Source organism: Anolis carolinensis, chromosome 4 (assembly GCF_035594765.1).
Source record: "Anolis carolinensis isolate JA03-04 chromosome 4, rAnoCar3.1.pri, whole genome shotgun sequence".
NCBI classification, from domain to species: domain Eukaryota; kingdom Metazoa; phylum Chordata; class Lepidosauria; order Squamata; family Dactyloidae; genus Anolis; species Anolis carolinensis.
Window position 1 is genome coordinate 214,746,909 of NC_085844.1, and position 20,067 is coordinate 214,766,975.

The 20,067-nt window shown below is 41.7% G+C and overlaps 1 protein-coding gene across 5 annotated transcripts in view; it reads left to right on the forward strand.

The window, feature by feature from the left end:
- Nucleotides 1-20,067, forward strand: part of chd6 (chromodomain helicase DNA binding protein 6) — a 146,150-nt gene that overhangs the window by 120,552 nt on the left and 5,531 nt on the right. For 4 of the 5 annotated variants that reach the window (XM_062978773.1, XM_062978776.1, XM_062978775.1 and 1 more), the window contains exons 24-36: nt 645-804; nt 1,609-1,698; nt 2,995-3,098; nt 4,412-4,541; nt 6,209-6,269; nt 6,717-6,771; nt 8,374-8,593; nt 12,914-13,122; nt 13,315-14,901; nt 15,636-15,784; nt 17,079-17,285; nt 18,145-18,591; nt 19,851-20,033. In XM_062978773.1, coding sequence (XP_062834843.1) covers nt 645-804; nt 1,609-1,698; nt 2,995-3,098; nt 4,412-4,541; nt 6,209-6,269; nt 6,717-6,771; nt 8,374-8,593; nt 12,914-13,122; nt 13,315-14,901; nt 15,636-15,784; nt 17,079-17,285; nt 18,145-18,591; nt 19,851-20,033 — 3,602 coding nt within the window. Of the gene's footprint in view, nt 1-644; nt 805-1,608; nt 1,699-2,994; nt 3,099-4,411; nt 4,542-6,208; nt 6,270-6,716; nt 6,772-8,373; nt 8,594-12,913; nt 13,123-13,314; nt 14,902-15,635; nt 15,802-17,078; nt 17,286-18,144; nt 18,592-19,850; nt 20,034-20,067 lie in introns of those variants that run through there. The other variant, XM_062978777.1, reaches the window with a different exon arrangement.

The following is a 20,067-nucleotide window of genomic DNA, read 5'->3' on the forward strand; positions in this document are numbered from 1 at the left end:
CTGTAGGAATGCTTCTAGAGCTCTTATTTTCTTGGGATTAGGCTTTGCAGTATATATATGCTTTCTGCACTTGAGAAAACACTTGCAGCAGGGTCGGCTGGATGAGATGACGACATTCCACAATGTTGTTTGGACTACGGAAGGCTTGAATATGGAAATCCAGTCTCCAGTCTATTTTAGTTTCCCACCCCTATTTTCAGGCATAGTCAGCGGTAGTGATAAAGAAAATAATATTTCATCACTGTCATTGTGCTGGCACAGTATCTGCCAACTCAACTGTGCTAAACATTGCAATGTTGTTACATTTGATCACCCCACGTTTCATGTAAGTGAAGCAGGAGGCAGAGATCCTATCACTTTATGGTTAAGTGGAAGGGAGAATTTCAGCAGGTGGTGTTGGAGTGACAAGAAGTTGCTGCTGACCTTCCTTCTTCTACATGATCATTAAAGGAACAGGAGCCTTGTCCCTTATTTCATCTAGCAATCCTAGTTCCTTATGCTCTATTGGGCTATATATTACACAGCAAGAAGATTTATCCCCACCATGTCTTGCCAGCTCCTAGAATTTCTTGATGGCTTGTTCTATGTGGGAATCATCCTGAATCTGCAGTGTTGCTCATGTGCTACCTTTTGCCTGTTTTCAGGCTTGTCAGCCCCAGTGCCAAGAGGAAGGAAGGGAAAGAAAACTAAGAACCAGCTTCTTCCCCCTGAGTTTAAGAATGCTGATTGGCTCACCACCTGCAATCCTGAAATCGTCCTACATGATGACAGTTACAAAAAGCACCTAAAACAGCATTGCAACAAGTGAGCAAATGGGGACCTGAAAAAGGAATGTTCATTGACTGAGGTTGTAGTTTAAAAAATCTTCATGGGCAAGAAGGAAGCATCTTACTGAGATAAATTCATGCCATTTCTCATATGGGACAGATTTAAGTAAAGCTTTGTGATCTGTCCCCTGGGCAAGATTTCATGGTTTTTGTGGAGAATTTTACAACTGGTAATTTCTTATGATTTTGTTAGTACTCAGCCAGTATGATTGTGAGCCTCTGTTCCCTCCTGTCTTAAATGCCTTGGGTAATCAGTATGGAGAGAGCAAAGAAATGTGCCTTTTTGTTAGCTGGCTGCTTTCTGCAAGCCTTGTGCTTTTGTAGGAATTCTGGGTTATATTAAGTTTGTTCTAGTTTTTGCCCATACAGCATCTCATCAACAAATTCCACATCTTGTTTTGTTTTTCTTTATCTTTTTGTAAGATATGTTCAGTAACAGTTCCAGTTAGGGGATCTTCTGATAGACTTTGGATTTACATGCCCTTTTATTATTCTGTATTTCCTCTGTGGCTTTAGATAACTGGCTTGACATACTGGTGGAGTCATGGTACAGCACATGAGGTGTCACGTAATTAGTATTCTTTATTCATCTACAACCATTCTCCTTAAAAGTCAGATTTTGCCCATGTAGTGTCAGTTTTCAAATGGTTCAGTAGCAGCTCCCACTGCCAGCAAATGAACTAACACATCCTGTGGATCTGCTTTGTTGGGCCAGTGGAGCTGAATGGAATGTTGGAATCTTACATTTGCTTTATGAATCGACTACTTTCCCTTTCATCAGGGTGCTGTTGCGAGTGCGGATGCTCTACTACTTGAAAGCTGAAGTGCTGGGAGAGGCTGCTGACAAAGCCTTTGAAGGAACTTCAGCCAAGTAAGTTACATTACCATCCTAGAAATAACTCTTGGTAAGAATGTTTCTGCTAAAAATCTCACAAATCTGATCAGAAGGTCTTTCAACTGAGTTATGTGGGTGATGGAGACAGTATTCTTGAGGGTGAGAGTTCATCACATAGAAATAATAGCCTGATTATTATAGAGAGAATGCGTAGTACAAGAATTCAAACAGTAAGAGGAGAAAAATATAAATAACTAGCTTGCAGAAATCGCCCATGGTCTCAGATACTGCTACACCAGCATTTCTCAAACATTGGTCTTTAGGTAGATTTCTATTGCTTAATCAATCGACCCAAAAGGTGCTCACCAATGGCTTTCCTTCATCCTGGAGAGAAATGACTCTTGGTATGTACAGGGTTCTGCCCTGGGCCCAGTGCTATTCAACATCTTTATCAGTGACTTGCCTGTCAATTTTGCAGATGACACCCAATTATGAGGGGTGGCTAATACCCTAGAGGACAAAATATGAATGCAAGATGGTCTTAAGATATTGGAGAGCCAGCCCAAAGCTAACAAAATTAATTTCAACAAGGAAAAATGTAAAGTACTACACTTATGCACAAAAAATGAAATACACAAATATAGGATGAGTGACACCTGGTTTGACAGCAGTACATATAAAAAGGATCTAAGAGTATTAATAGAACACAAGTTGATTATGATTCAACAGTGTGAAGCCAATGCAATTCTAGACTGCATTAATTAAAGTATAGTATCTAGAGCAAGAGAAATAATACTATCACTCTCTTCTGCTTTGGTCAGAACTCACCTGGAATACTGTCTGAGCATTGCAATTCAAGAAGGATATTGATAAACTGGAATGTATACAGAGGAGGAGAATCAAAATGGTAAAAGGTTTGGAAGCCATGCCCCATGAGCACTAGTTTAGGGGAGCTGGGTATGTTTAGCTTGGAAAAGAGAAGATTGAGGGGGCGTATGATGGCCATATTTAAAAATTTCTAAGGAGTTTATACTGAAGATGGATCAAACCTGTTTTCTGCTGCTCTGGAGACTACAACACAGAACAATGGATTCAAACTACAGGAAAAGAGATTCAGTCTAAATATTAGGAAGAACATCCTGGCAGTAACAGTTGTTCAACAATGAAATACGTTGCTTCTGGGTGTGTTCAGGTTCCCAAGAGAGAACATTTTCAACAATTTGATACATGATCATGACATTTCCTTTTTCTGCCAATAGACATAGCATTAATGCCTTTTACAATGCATTGTGTAGTTTATGTAAATTAGTAATTTATGCTTGTCCTTCACAGAGATTTGGATGTCCTGTTGCCAGACATTGACTATGTGGAGGTCCCTATTGATTGGTGGAATGCTGATGCAGACAAATCCCTCCTCATTGGAGTTTTCAAACATGGTATTCCATTTCATATATTCCTACTGTGCAAGGTTGTGGAGAGTGGAGAGCTGGAGAGAAATTTCAAAGTGTAATTTCTTTTCATAAATTTATGCTTCCCAGTTTGTCTGTATAGGCCAGTGGTTCCCAACCTTTTTTTTTGACCAGGGACCACTCTCCAACATTAGTACAAAAAGGGTTACAAATCAGTTTTTGGTCAATTTTAGATTTGGTTTGGTTATCTGGGGTGCTGATTCAGAAATTTGCATTGGATAGACCACGTCAGCTTTAATTTTTGTTATAAAACATATGCCATCCAGTAGTCGCAATCTGCTCACCCACAGAAAACCATATTTAATAATCTAGAGCTGATGTGGTCTATTCAGTTTTCTGAATCAGCACCCCAAATAACCCTCAGAACAGGCCTAAAAACAAAAACACCATGGGGCCCTTGCTTCCAAGTGCCACATGGAATGGCCCCACTCAGGGGGAGGGAAGAGGAGGAGAAGCAGCAGTCAGGAGGCTTGTTGTCATGCCTTTTGTGAGTAGCCAGCCTCTCCCCTCCCAACATCACCATTGCCTCTGCACTATAAGAGGGTTTCACAAGACCAGTCCCTCTCTTTGCAATGGTGTAGTAACTGTGATGCAGTGGACTATATTTTAGTTCTTGGAGACTACTGATTGTCCACGGACCACAGGTTGGGAACCACGGTATAGGTAAATGTAAAAGGATTTAGGATTCTGATCATGCCCATTGTTTGTATGAAATCTTTGAGAAATTTCCAAGGTTGCTGAGACGCTTCCTCATCCTGAAGTAAATTTTATAATTAGTACATTAAATTATGATGTTTATATTCTAATTAGTAGATTTATAAAGAAATAATTATGGATAATAAATTGTCAGTATGTATATATTATATAAGTAATCAATTTTGTATTTTTTCTTAACACAAACTTGTTATGGTAAGAGGCAATGAGTCATTTGCCTGCACTAAATACATGTAATCCTGTTGGGCTTTCTGCTTGTTTTGGAGGTGCACTATCCACATATTTTACCTATTTAATTTGTTTAAACATATTTTTACCCACTTTTCTCCCAAAAAGGCTGGTAGTGCAATTTAAAAAATATCAGGAATGAATCCTGCTCATTGGGTTATAGTCTAATTTTTTATATGCCACAGTGATGTCAGCATTTTCAGCAACATTCAGTAATGTAAAGTGGTCAGGGCACCTCTTTTACCTTCTACCATTTCTTGCTGATTATGTGAAGATTCAAGAATGTTAGGAGAGAATGCAACTTGAAAAGTATTTCTAATCATTATGGGTTTTGTCAGGTTATGAACGGTACAATGCTATGCGAGCTGACCCAGCCCTGTGCTTCCTTGAGAAAGTGGGCATGCCAGATGAGATGTTACTGTCTGCAGACCAGAGTGTTGTTGATGGAGTGCAGGATGCTCCAGAAAGGTAAGCCCATACTGCGCAGGGACATGTACAAACAGGATTTCTTTCCAGGCAAATACAATCCATGCTTCAGCAAAGGCATTACTGACCATCTAAATCAGGGGTCCCCAAACTAAGGCCTGGAGGCCAGATGTGGCCCTCCAAGGTCATTTACCTGGCCCCCACTCTCAGTTTTAGACTTAGGCTTGCCCAAAGTCTGAAATGACTTGAAGGCACACAACAACAACAACAATCCTAATTAACTAGACTATCTCATTGGCCAGAAGAAGGCCCACACTTCCCATTGAAATCCTGATAGGTTTATGTTGGTTAAAATTGTTTTTGGTTTTAAAGATTGTATTGTTCTTTTGTTGTTGTTGTTCTTTTTTTGCACTACAAATAAGACATATGCAGTGTGCAAAGGAATTTGTTCCTATTTTTTAAAAGTGATAATTTGGCCCCTCAACAGTCTGAAGGATTGTTGACCGGCCCTTTGCTTAAAAAGTTTGAGGACCCCTGATCTAAATGTTCATGCCATTATACAACCAAGACCTAAAGGATGTCTGTGGTTGCAAAAGCTGTATCTACTTATGATGTAGAAAGGAGGATTAATTATATAAAATATATCATACACTTGAACAGTTCTTTCTATAGACCAATGGTTCTCAAAGTGTGCTCCATGGAGCCTTTGGAACCCAGCGAAGCATACTGAGGGGCTCTGCACTTCTCTTCTTCCTCCTCCCCCCTTCCTCCTCCAAGCTTTCACTCCTCTTTCCTGCTCCTCTGTCATCCCTAAAAGCATTTTCCTTCTTCCCCCTCACCCTAAAAGCCTTTTTTCCTTGTTCCCAAAAGCCCTTTTCCCTCTCACCTCGTTGCCCCCAAAAAGCCTTTTTTTTCCTAACCTTCCTTGCTCCCAAAAGCCTATTTCCTGATTTTTCCTGCATGGCAGAAGGGAGTTGGACTGAGTGGCCCCTGGGATTGCTTCTATTACTTTTATTATTATGTCAAAGTCTGGATGGTCATCTGTTGTGGGTTCTTTTATTGTGCTTTTCCTGTATGGCAGAAGGGGGTTGGACTAAATCACCCCTGTGATCTTTCACTGAAATATTGTTAAGTTTACGTTGTATAAAATTGTTCTTCATTTTTAATATTATATAGTTCCTTCCTTCCTTCCTTGTGCAGTGTGATAGGAATTTGATCTTTTTTTTTCCAATTAGTTCACGCAAACACTCTCCATCCATCAGCCACTGGCCTGGTCCATCTGTTAAATTTTAAAACAAAGTGCGTCAAAAAGTTTGCCTATGCCTGAGATTAATATAATATATAACATATAAACATTTCTTGAGGCTCCACGATAAATCTTTGCTTCAAAAAGCGCTCCGCTGCTGAAAAAGTTTGAGAACCCCTGCCATAGATTATTATAGATCATACGGGACTGTGCTTCCATTCAACCACAAATGGTCATACCCATAATGTTTGAAAGTTAAGTTTTACTTCTGCATCAAATCTACAAAAGATAATGATAGAATTAGGTTTGTAGTATGTTTGTTGTAAGGCAGACACTTATTTACAGCACAGGTAGTGTAGTATGTTCTGCTTTTTATCACATAAATGTATGGAGGACAGTGCTGGAATTACCTTCTATTATGAAGCTTCTGCACACTGAGCCCTTATTGGACTGTTTTCTTTAGAGGGAACGTCGATAAAGAAGAGAACAGTGCAGACAAGCTGGATGGGGAGCAAAAACAAGAGGTAAGATTCATTTGCAGAAGGTGACATTTTTCAAATGGTAAACATTATCCTTGAAGTGACTGACTTGACCTTGAAGGAGCTGGAGGTGGCCACGGCGGACAGGGAGCTCTGGCATGGGCTGGTCCATGAGATCACGAAGAGTCAGAAGCAACTGAACAAATAAACAACAAACAAAACAATAGGGCTACAGGGGAGAAATGTCCCCCTTGCCAGTTTCACATCCCTCAAATTTTGATTTTGGATTGTTCAGTTGGGCTTACAGTAACTTGTTGTAATCCATGAAATAGTGAAGGAAAGGTAGATTGGTTTCATTGCTGTTTCAAATACCTTTAGAAATGAGGTAGTGTGTCAGGTTGTACTTGACTATATGTTTTATGTATCTTGTGTTTTTCAAAGAAGTCAGTGTCTATAAAGTAAGTCATATTGATAATGCATTTTCTCCCGTAGGAAACCTCAGATTCTTGTGGAGAAGTCGCTGAGAAGAAGGATGACAATGTGGCAGGTGAGGCTGTACATCTGGATATTTTAGGAAATATGAGAGTGGTAAGGTTATGGGCTAGAATAACAGTTCACGCTAACTTCTAGAGAAAATAAAATATATATTTCTAGAATCTTATCTTGCAAAAAAAGATAATTAATGAAAAGCCACTTTAAAAAACATATCAGTGCTTATCATTTCAGATGTTCTGCAACTTAAAATTACAGATTCAAATCAGGGTTTCTAGAGTGATCGCTAATGTTTCTCTGTATTATAACTATTTTAAGCCATTTTTCTTCACATACCTTTGAAGGGCCTTAACAGAATTAATGCAATTTGTCTTGGATTAAACCGCCATGGATTAATGTTTTGCAGTCCTGGGATTTGTAGTTAGTGAGGCACCATTACTATTTGGCAGAGAAGGCTAAAGATGTTGCAAACCAACAGGTCTCATGATACCATAGCATTTAATGTGCATTAATTCTACAGTATAGATTCACTCTAAGTATGCATTGAGAATGACACTATGTTAGTGAGTCTAATAGATATAAAGGGGAAATGTGCATGTTGTAAACTTCCCAGTGCATCTGAGTTCTAGCAGATATCATATTGGCATGTATCTTGTTTGCAATTTCATACTAGACTTAATCTGTTATTTGGCTGTTTGTGCAAACATATTTCTGATTATACTACAATACATTGGGAGAACGTTAGTTTCTGTGAGTGTTTAGAGATTTGGGAGAAATCTGAGGCAAATAAGGTGTTGAGTAATTCTGCCTTTCCCCCGTCCCCTGTCAGTATTTCACCATCCTCTCCACACAGAGGTCCTACCGTTTCTTTGTTCTTTTTCTGCTGACATCACCAAAGAACCCCTTTTTATTGGTTTTAATCTCTGGCAAGCTTGAGGTCATTTTGTGCTTTAGCCCTTCAAATCTTTTTCCTACATGTGTTGGTTGGTTATTTATTTTAATTCTTTTTTTGGTGATTTCCACCCTTTTCCATTTTTTTGTACACATCTCCTTAACTTTAAGCTCAGCTTAAAGTTCCTTGGACATCCATTCTCATTGCTTTACATTTTTCTTATTTTTTCTCCTTGATGGCATTGTTCACAATTGTGCCTTCAGTATCTCACTTTTAAGAAACTCCCATCCATGATTAACTTCTTTCTCTTTTAGTATTCCTGTCCATGGAATCACACTCAGTATTTCCTTAAATTTCCTGAAGTCAGCTCTCTTAAAGTTTGGAATGCTTGTCTGACTTCTCTTAGTTTCCCTTTTCCTCTGTATCACAAACTCCAGGAGCACACGGTCACTCCCACCTAAGGATCCTACCACTTCTACTCCATTTACCAGGTCCTCAGTGTTGGTTAGAATAAGATCCAGAATAGCCAATCCCCTTATTGTCTCTTCCACCTTCTGGATAATATAATTGTCTGCAAGGCAAGTGAGGAATTTGTTGGACTTTGTACTTTTGGCAGAGCTTGTTTTCCAACAAATATCAGAGTAGTTGAAATCTCTCTTTACTACTATATCTACTATATGGGAGTATTTAGTGAACCAGAGAGCATTTGTCTAAAGAGTCTGTAGGGATTAGTTTAAATACTAATTACTATGCTGATGTTTGAAGCCCAGGATGGCCCGGATCCAGACAAATCCAGCTGGCCTGTATCATCTGCCCTCACAGCTAGACTGAGGCGACTCGTCACAGTTTATCAGCGCTGCAACCGTAAAGAGCTCCCTTCTAGGCCTGAGATTATGGGGACTTGTAACCATGGCTATTGGCTGCAAGAGGAGATGTTCAGGAGAGCCAACGAGATGGATTCCATAAATAAGGAGATGCAGAAAAGGTAATATAGAAGAACACTGGCTTGTTTGGGCACTGTTGGCACAATTTTTCATTTTTAATAAATGGCCAAAATCCACAGAGAACATGTGCTTGAGCATGTGGTTTATAGTCAGTCAGATATATTTTGATCACATTCTTCTAGAGGCTGTATTACTACTACAAATCAACATTCATTTCTTGATTTCTGCTTGTTCAACACAAACACCAAATGTGGTTCTCTTAGGTGGGGAATGCTCTCTTAAAAGATATGTGCTCTTCCCAGTAGCAGGCAAAGATCTTTTCATGTGGAACGCTTTTGCTTGTTAACTAGCTATTGCAAGTGTGCTGTACATTGTTTTCACTGTTACTTTCGAAGTATTTTAATGTTGTTTTATGATAGTTTAATTGCTTTTTAACTTTTATATACTGCTAATTTTGAGTTTATTTTAACTCTTATTTATTTATTTATTTACAACATTTATACCCCGCCCTTCTCACCCGAGGGGACTCAAGGCGGCTTATCAAAATTGGCAAAATTTAATGCCAAAAATGCAATAATAACAAAACAATATAAACAAATCCATTAATAACATTGTTAAAACACATTATAAAAACCTTAAAAACGTATATATAATTAATTCCATTCGTCTGAAATCCTCATGCTTCATCCTTAAATCAGGCCATGTCAACTTTGTCATTTAGTCATCAAAAGCTCGGGCACATAACCATGTTTTCACAGCCCTTCTGAATCCCAGCAGGGTAGGAGCCTGTCGGATATCTCCAGGGAGGGCGTTCCACAGCCGGGGAGCCACCACCGAAAAGGCCCTGTCCCTCGTTCCCACCAGCCGCGCCTGTGAGGCAAGTGGGACCGAGAGCAGGGCCTCTCCAGATGATCTTAGTGATCTTACTGGTTCGTAGGAGGAGATACGTTCGGACAAGTAGATTGGGCAAGAACCGTTTAGGGCTTTATAGGTCAAAACCAGCACTTTGAATTGGGCTCGGTAGCATATCGGCAGCCAGTGGAGCTGGCTTAGCAGGGAGGTGGTGCGCTCCTTGTAAGCTGCCCCGGTTATTAATCTGGCTGCCGCCCGTTGTACTAATTGAAGCTTCCGGGCCGTCTTCAAAGGCAACCCCACGTAGAGCATGTTGTAGTAGTCCAAACAGGATGTAACCAGAGCGTGGACAACCATGGCCAAGTCAGACCTCCCAAGGAATGGGCGCAGCTGGCACACAAGTCTGAGTTGTGCGAATGCTCCCCTGGCCACCGCCGAGACCTGGGGCTCCAGCCTCAGCTATGAGTCCAGGAGAACACCCAGACTGCGAACCTGTGTCTTCAGGGGGAGTGCGACCCCGTCCAACACAGGCTGTAACCCTATTCCCTGTTCAGCCTTACGACTGACCAGGAGGACCTCTGTCTTGTCTGGATTCAATTTCAATTTGTTCGCCCTCATCCAGTCCGACACAGCGGCCAGACACCGGTTCAGGACCTGAACAGCCTCCTTAGTGACAGGTGGGAAGGAGTGACAGAGCTGGACATCATCTGCGTACAGATGACACCGGACCCCGAAACTCCTGATGATCTCTCCCAGCGGCTTCATGTATATGTTGAACAACATGGGGGACAGTACTGAACCCTGCGGGACCCCACAAGACAACGGTTGTGGGGCCAAGCAGGTGTTCCCCAATGACACCGTCTGGGAATGACCCTCCAGAAAGGACTGGAGCCACTGCAGAACAGTACCCCCGAGCCCCATCCCGGCAAGGCACCCCAGAAGGATATTGTGGTCAACGGTATCGAAGGCCACTGAGAGGTCCAGCAGAACCAGCAGGGACACACTCCCTCTGTCCAGTTCCCGGCGTAGATCATCAACTAAGGCGACCAAGGCTATCTCGGTACCATGCCCCGGCCTGAAGCCAGACTGCGTCGGATCCAGAAAATCGGTATCTACCAAGAATGCTTGGAGTGGCCACCACACGTTCCACAACCTTGCCCAAAAAGGGGAGATTGGAAATAGGCCGATAGTTATCCAATTGAGTGGGGTCCAGTGATGGCTTTTTGAACAGCGGTTTGATAACAGCCAATTTAAGGCTCGCTGGAAAAATGCCTTCCCGAAGGGAGGCATTCACCACCACCTTCACCCACTCGGCCAATCCCCCTCTTGCTTCACCAACCAGGATGGGCAGAGGTCTAGGATGCATGTGGTAGCCCTCACCTCTCCAAGCACCTTGTCCACATCCTCAGGCTGAATAAATTGAAACGAATCCATCAAAATAGGACAAGCAGGTGCTCGTGCTACATCCTCGGAGACTGCCTTTAATATGGTGTCAAAGCCAGAACGGATCAAAGCGACTTTGTCTGCAAAGAACCGAGCAAATGCTTCACAGCGGGCTGCTGAGTTGTCAGGGATCCCGTCTTGAGGGACGGGATATAACAAACCTCTGACAACTCGGAACAGCTCCGCCGGATGGTTCTTTGCGGACGCAATATTAGCTGCAAAGAAAACATTCTTTGCAGCATCTATTGCCGCGGCATATGCCCTGAGGTAGAGACATAGCCGTGTTCGGTTTGGCTCGCTCGGCTTGAAACGCCACACGCCCTCTAGTCCCCTCTTCTTTTGCTTCATCGCTGCCAACTCCTCAGTGAACCAAGGAGATGGTTTAGCTCAGGTACTCAAGAGGGGACGTTCCAGAGCGATCGTGTCTATTGCCCTAGTCACCTCCTTATTCCAGAGAGCGACTAGAGCATCAACAGGATCACCAGCCAAGGTGGCAGGAAACTCTCCAAGAACCGTCAAGAATCCATCCGGATCCATAAGCCTCCTGAGGCGGACCATTTTAATAGGTCCTCCACCCCTGCGGAGGTTGGGGGGCGCAATGAGTCTAACCTGATCAGGTGATGGTCGGTCCATGGCAAAGGAGCAATGGTGAGCTCCTCAACACTGCCACCTTCCTCTCATCCCTGGCAGAAAACCAAGTCAAGTGGTTGCCATGGTGGCCATGAAGTCCTGAGCCGCCCCGGACAGAGTGGTCTCGGCATGAACATTGAAGTCCCCCAGCACAATAAGCCGTTGGGACTCCAATGCCAGGCTGGAGACCACCCCCGCTAGCTCAGGCAGGGACACTGTAGTGCAGCAGGGTGGTCGGTACACTAACAGAATCTCTATTCTGTCCCAGTCACCTATCCTCAGATGAGCACACTCAAACAAGGTTGACTGCGGGATGGGGCACCTGGTCAGGGGGATGGACTCCTTATAGGCCACTGCAATCCCTCCTCCCCTCCCTCCAGATCTTGGTTGGTGCTGCACGGACAAAGCTGGGTGAGATTGCCCCCCCCCCCAGCCTCGTCCAGCCAGGTCTCCATTATGAACACCAGGTCTGCCCGCTCATCCAGGATAAGATCCTGGATGATCGCTGCTTTTCCATTAACAGACCTGGCGTTCAGCAGCACCACCTTTAGGCCGGAGGGATCGCCAACCTGGGCACCCAAATTTACTGTGTCAGGAGGCCGTTTTAAATCTACAAGGACTCTTCTTCTTTCCCTAGGCCGAATTAATTTTTGCCTCCCTTTCCCATATCTCCCCCTCCCCTGAATTACTTCTATAGGGGCCCCTCGGCTGTTGGACATCCACCCTCCCCCAACCTGGTCCATCATTACGTTAACCTTGGCTTTTAGAGTGGCCACCTTTCAATGTCTAAGGGCAGCCACTGAGAAGGCCCTCTCATGTTCCCACCAGCCAGACCTGTGAAGGTGGCCAGACTATAAAACTTGTCTTGCAGGACAAACAAAGAGTGATAAAATCCAGCCACAAAGCCCCAAAGAAAACATTCAAATTGGACTGCAAAACTTGCAAAGAATGAAGAGGGAGCATCTAAAATACTTTGTCATTTTAGAGTGTCAAATGTTTTTAAGTGTTAAAATTATTTGAAACACTTTAATGTGTAAAAATAAACAAAGAAAAATCCTTTATGTAACAAACAGCAAGGTATATTTGCCAACAAAGTGGTTGCTCCTTTGTAGTTTGCAAAGGGACTGAATTATGAAGAATGATTTCTGTTTATAAACTCTGTACTGTATGAAAAGGCAGAAGGTGTTCTTCCTCTTAGTATATGAAGGATGGGGCCAGCAATTAGCTTACTGGTAATAAGTCTCTGATAAACTTATTTTGTGTAACTTTACTATGGAAAGCTGAGTTGCTCATAATTGCTGTTTCAAAACTCCATTTGACTTCGTACATTGTGCCTATTTAAATGAACTGTAATACAAAAAATGCATTATCGCAGACATTTAAAATATTAAGAAAATTTTGCTAGTATATATTTGCATTCCTTATGCATCCTATAGGTGGACAAGGAGAGAACAAGCAGATTTCTACCGGACAGTCTCCTCATTTGGAGTTGTTTTTGATCCAGAGAAGAAAGTCTTTGACTGGGCCCAGTTCCGATCCATTTCACGTTTGGAGAAGAAAACTGATGAGAGCCTTGAAAAATATTTCCATAGCTTTGTTGCAATGTGCAGGAACGTCTGTCGCTTGCCCCATTGGAAAGATGATGGTGAGTGGGAACCATTCAAAAATCTGTAAAGTTTCATCAGCATGTTTCAGCACCAAACCAACCAGTGAAATCCTGCATGCCGTGATACAACCCATTTGTAATCATGTCAGCTCCCATTCTAGAGAACCCATTATGCTTCTTTGTTGCCCCTTATGGTTTTTACCTAGTCTTCCTTTTTTTCTATATTTGTAGGTCCAGTAGACACTAGTGTCTATGTGGAACCAATCACAGAGGAGCGAGCTGCAAGGACATTATACCGAATTGAGCTCCTCCGTAAAGTCCGTGAGCAGGTATTGAGATGCCCACAGCTGCATGAACGGCTCAAACTTTGCCGCCCAAGTCTGTACCTTCCTGTATGGTGGGAGTGTGGTAAACATGACCGGGATCTGCTAATTGGTACAGCTAAACATGGGCTCAACCGGACAGACTATTATATCATGAATGATCCCCAATTGTCATTTCTGGATGCCTACAGAAACTATGCACAGCACAAAAGGACAGGCGTCATTGGAGCAGAAAATCTATGTTGCCACCATCAAGCAAATGCAAAACTTTATTGCTCTCCTGCATACAATCAAATGGAAAATAAGCATGCATCTGTGGAGACTGAAGCTGAGAGCTGTATCAAGCTGATGAACTCAGGCAGCAGTCTTTTGCAGACAGAAAATATTTCTCAGGATGGCAGTTGTGAAAACATTAAAATTCAGGGTATGATTTCTCTTAACTATGACGAGAGTTCTTTGCCTGACTCTCTGGTGTGCATGATGTATGATGAAAAAGCCTGCAACAGTGAGCACAGCTCCCTTGCCCGTGACAGCCCCAGTTGCACAGACATCAGCAGCAATACTACCAAAATGGCTGACAGTAAAATAGATGGAGATGAAGATCTATCTAGCTGTGATGCCGAGGCCACAAGAGAGCCTTATTTGGATCATTTGCAGTTTGGTAGTGATCAGATGGAGGGTCAGAATGCACCACAGGAGCCTTCAGTCAAAGAAACAAAGCTCGCTGAAAGCTTTCCTGTGGAATCATGTAACAATCTTCAGCACTTAGACAGTCAGTATGATAGTCCAGGATCAGTCCCATTTGAAAGAGATGGAATTGAAAGGGTCCTAAGTATAGGAGTATATAGCCCAAGTCTTCCTAACTTTGATATCAAAGTCCATCCTGAAAAGAGATTTATGGGAATGTTGCATGAAAAGGGCTTGGAAGAGAAATCAGTGCAGAGTCAGAGCCACAGTGAAGAGGAGGAGGAGGAGGAGGAGGAGGAAGATTATGATCATCTGGAGACAGCAGCTGACACTGTACAAGATTTGAGAAGCTGCTTAAAAACCCTAGATGGTGGCAAAGTTGAATGCAATATGGAAGAGGTGCAGAAGCATGGTTCTTGTATTTTCTCTACCCTGGATGCGTTCATGGTGGAGAGGAATAAGGAGTTGGTTGAGTCAATCTCAAGTGAGCAAGCTGCATCCAAATGTGATAGTGAACCTGGGGTGGGAGAGGATGATCAAGCTGAATGTGAGAGCCTTGAGGAGCACATCCCAGCCATACCAGATATCCAGACATGCCCCCATCATTATCAGCACTCTGCACGAAACCAGGCTTCAGTGATTCAAATGGAACTTCTTAAGTCACATCCTGTCTGCATGGAGGCAGACCCCTGGGGAGATGACACTGAGGAGAAGAGGGACGGTCCTATTTCTCAGAATGAAATGAAGAGAGAAGAAGGGTGTGAGAATCAAGATCTAGAGAAGAAAGATGAAATCACCCAAAATCAAGGTAAAGTATTCTAAGGATATCTTTCTGTTATTAAGCATTCTGGTGTATTTAAATGCCAACTTGAGTTCATAATGGCAGGGCAATCCAAAGTGAAAATATAACCGACATGTAGGTTATAAGATATATTTAATTAATTGTATATTAAGGAAGAATTAGCATGACTATTTTGTAATTACTACTGATTTTTGGCACAAACAATTTAGTTTATATTTAAATTAATATGTAACCGAAAATATAGAAACAAAGAAGAAAAAGACATATAATTCATACACAGTAGGGCTCTGACCCCACCCCCAATACTGACTGTAATGAAAATTTAACATAGAAAATATTATTCCACCATTATAGATCCAACTAAATTATTATTATTAATTTCAGTAAATAGTCTTACTGAAATTAATAGCAACCAATAATAATATCCTTTATAGATATAGGAGTCATACTGTCATTGAAATAGTCTGTTCTGGTTTTACTTCTTTGAGTCAGGAAAGTTGTGATAGGGCAGAATCTTTCTGCCCATACAAGTATCCCATTTCAAAGTTCTGTCATGAGTACTCCACACAATAGTTCATGCCTATTTGCTGTTAGTAGTAGTAACATGCCCTTCTAGGAATATAAGAACTGCTAAAGGATCCCAAGCAGTCAAGATTCTCAGTTTAAGCTCCTATACACCCTAGTGCCCTTGATGCCACAGAACATGATAAAACTAATACGTTGCTTCCTACTCTCTCTAGATTGCCTTGAGAAATTTTCAGAAGACGAAAGTAAAAGTTCCATATGTGTTGCACCTGGAGAGATCGATGAACTACAAGATGTCCGGGCACCCACCATAGCCCAGCTTTTGCAGGAAAAGACACTCTACTCTTTCTCAGAGTGGCCTAAGGTGGCTTGGTAGCTTAAGTATGCATGAATAAGGGTGTTAGGGTGATGCACAATAGGGATTGCAGTTGTCATGATATGTATGTTTTCTCCTGGCAGGCCTCTGGGTTCCTTTGAAAAGATAATGTGAGAAGTTGAAATCAGGTGTTTTTTTCTAAAAGAAATATTTACCTAGTAACATTTTAAAAGCAGCTCTGGAGAGCATTCCTAAGCTGAATATTTGTTTGTTTATACTCATTACATTCTATTCTCATATTTTCCCAAACAGGGTGTTAATCTACTTAAGTATCTTGTCTTCAGTATGGCCATCTGCAAGGATGTTGCCGAGGGGACGCCACGATATTTGATGTTTTATCATCCTGTGGGAGGCTTTTCTCATGTCCCCGCATGGGGAGCCAGAGCTGACAGATGGGAGCTCACCCCATTCCCCAGATTCGAACCGCCGACCTTTTTATCAGCAGTTCTTCTGGCACAAGGGTTTAACCCATTGCACCACCGGGGGCTCCAGCCAGTGTGGTTAGCTCCATGTGTTACAAAAAAGTCTGGACATTTCCTTCTGAACAGTGTGGCACCCCATTCTCCTTTACTTATCAGTCATTATTGGAAAATTATAGGGGGGGGGGGTGTCTCATAATTCAACTGGAATATTTTATGTTAAAGTTGTTCTTTGTTTATGTAAATGCAATCAAATAAAACATAATTAACTCAAGGATAATATCTTATTATGGAGACAAAGGAGCAAACATTTTGTGATAGCAGTATATACTGCATAGGTTTATCTTTAAGCTTCTTCCTTGGTTATGTCTGCATGCCCATTCATATCTCCAGTTTTTTTTAATAAAAAGACAATAGAAATACTTATATCAGCCCATATTATTTTCTTGATTACGAGCTATAAAAATGATATGGCAAGAATCTTCTACACTTAACTAACCAAGTGTCTCTATCTGATATGTACAAGGCTGAGGCCTGTTATCTCTGAAGTCAGCTATCCTGAGGGAGACTGAGGCCCCTTTTACGCTGCTGTATAAAATCCAGATTACCTGCTTTGAAATGGATTATATGGCAGTGTAAGACTCATATAATCCAGTTCATACCAGATAATGTGGATAACATGCTTTGATAATCTGGGGCTGACAGAATTGTAAATTGCCAGACTGTTTTTGTATCACCAACAGCAGAAGTTCTGGCACTAATAAGCATGTTACCTTTCATTCCCATTCCCCAAAGAATTATAATGTGAGATACAGTATTGCCAAAATATGCAGCCAGGTGACACATATCTGAATCTTTTGTAGGATCGAGTGATCATTAACAGGATAGAGAACATCTGTCATGCCATCTTAAAGGGCAAGTGGCCTTGTTCTAGTCAGCCATATGAAGTACAAAGCATGGTGCCTACTCCTGCATTAACCACCAATAGTGGCAATAGGAGCAGCTACACTGAGCCTGAAACTCCTGAACCCTGCTTCAGCAATGGAATGTCAACTACACAGGCCCCAAAGGTAAGCTTGGATAGACATTTACTCTACTGTAGGAAGCTATTAATGATAACACTGATTTTGGCATGTCCACTAGTAAAGATAATCTTATTGAGAAATTGGGTAAGATTCAGGTTTAACTAGAGCTGTAAGAAGTGTAGTCATAGGATATGAATGCAGAGAGATGTTGATCCTGTTCCTTTTTGGAAGTATTTGTTCAATCTTTGAATGGGAAACTATTGCTGTGGCACAGGTTATCACTTTTTTCAAGTCCTTTTGATATTGGCTGAGATCCTATATACAGTTATGAATTACCAAAGGAATTGACCCCTGAAACATACCTTAAACTTGAGGGAGCTCCTTTGAGTAATGGAGGATGAGTGGAGCATTTTAGGACCACATGGTCCTTCCTGCCCTTGAGCTGCAGTGTGATGAACCCTTGAGCCGTGTTGGCCTGAATAGAAGTTTATGCTCATTGCATTGTCTCTTGGGGATGTCAGGGGACTAGATCCAGCACTGTGAAGCGCCCCGTTCATCCAGATAACAACTTACATTGCTTGGAACAACATCCTCAGTTTTAAGGTGCATTCTGGGGGGTATCATTGTAGCAATATTGCTATGACCATGAATTTGTAGCTTGTCTAAATACGGAGCAGTTATGGTTCCATAGTTCTGTGTTATTAATCAATAATGACAATGCAGGATGTCAGTCATCTTCAGTAGATAAATAGAAACTGTGCTGGGTGAAAGGTAAAAAAAACTTAGCTCTTCGCAACATGAAATATTCCTTTTAATAAATGCTGGATTCATAAGCCTTATCAGAATATTAGAAGTCATATACAGGTTATCATAACCACATTTCTGATCTTGTTTTTAAACACAGGATGGTTTCCTGGCTCCCACCTTCGTTAAAGATGAGCCCAAAAACCAGCAACCATACAAATTTGAAATGGAGAGAGATGCCAAGCCACAAAGCCTTGAACAATTGGTTGCATCCCATCCCCATCCTTCAATTGTGTTGAATGGCTGGAGGGATGCAGCAGTGGACCTCTCAAGAGTATCTGATGGATCCCCAGCAAGCAGCTCTCCCTTTTCCCTGAGCACAAGTATACCTAAGTTAGGGACAGTGAGTGCCCTGCAAGGCTCCCTTGGCATGGATTTATCTGGTATCCTTCAGGCAGGGTTAATTCATCCTGTCACAGGACAAATTGTCAATGGGAGTTTACGGAGAGATGATGCAGCCATGAGGAGAAGGCGGGGTAGGAGAAAAAATGTGGAAGGGATAGATCTCATCTTTTTGAAAGACAGAAGCCCCCAGACAGGACTGTCGGTGAGTAATAAACTTATACACTAATTGGTTCTTCTATCGTCTCGCTTGCCTATTAGTATGTCAAAATCTTTAGGCTTATTTCAGGTTTCTTATTGCCGCATTTTAAATGGCTGGGGGTTGGCAGGGACGCTTGAAAAACATTGAAACACATAATAACATCAACTTTTCACTAGTAACATTTTATTTAAAATATATTTCATCTTAAGCATTTCAAAGTAGTTCACAGTCAATAATTAGTTAGCGGTGGCCCATTATAAAAAGGAACAACAAAGAAACTCAACAGCCTATAAACCAGTGGTTCTCAACCAGTGGCCCGTGAGAACAAAAATCCGGTCCTTGAACCTCCTTCCCCCTTTATTAATTTATTTTACTTTATTAATGTTATTTCCGTTCCTTTTGGCAGAGCTGACCATTGCATTGGATAGACCACATCAGCTCTAGATTATTAAATATGGTTTTCTGTGGGCGAGCAGATGGTGACTACTGGATGGCATATTTTCTGTATCAGAAACTAGAGCTGATGTGGTCTATCCAATGCAGTTTTCTGAATCAGCACCCCAAATAACCAAACTGAATCTAAAGTTGACCAAAAACTGATTCGTAACCCTTTCGTTACTAATGTCAAAGTGGTCCCTGGTCAAAGTGTGCCCTGGTCAAAAAAAGTTGGAAGTAACTGGCTCTGCCAGGCTTTAAACTGTTCTGACAGTAATGCATTCCCAGATGAGAAAAATGATTCTCATCTAGAGCAAGATGATGCTCTAGAATTAAATTCTCCTGTTCTACAAAAAATACTTCTAGAATGTTGTTCAGTTTTTTGCATGTAACACTGTTCCTAACAGCTGGTAAACTGGCTGGGATTTCTGGGAGTTAAAAGTCCAAAACAGCTGGAGGACCAAAGGTTGAGATCGCTGGAATGATTTCTGATTAATACGTATCTTTCATTAAGTGATAGAATGTTCTAGACTCCTCTGCAGCTGTGCAAAACGTCATGGGTGTTTTCTTTTACTTTGTTTGGAGTACCTGTTTTCAACTCAAGGGGCACCCTGAGCAATTGACATCAACTGATACATTGTTGTTTCTGATATTTTGGATTAAATGAGGTACCTAAAACAATGTGATTAGGACTTCATATTGCCCATCAGTCATGTGGTTAGAATTTAGATTTACTAGTAGTGATCCTGTTTGAAAGATGTAGTATTCTTCCTACAATTCATAACCACTCCACTCCCACCCCAATTTATTTCCCTCACATAATTCAGGAAGATCAAACGCCAACTGTACAAAGTAACCCTAATCCCGATGAGCCAGCTGTTACTACCTCAAGTCAACAAACAGTTCCATCCACTAATGTTGAGGAAGAGAAGATTATTCCAAACAAGAGTCTTCTGGACTGGCTGAGACAACAGTCTGATTATACCCTTGAAATTCCTGGTTTTGGCACAGTAAGTAGAAATCAGTTATACCAGTTTTTCAAAT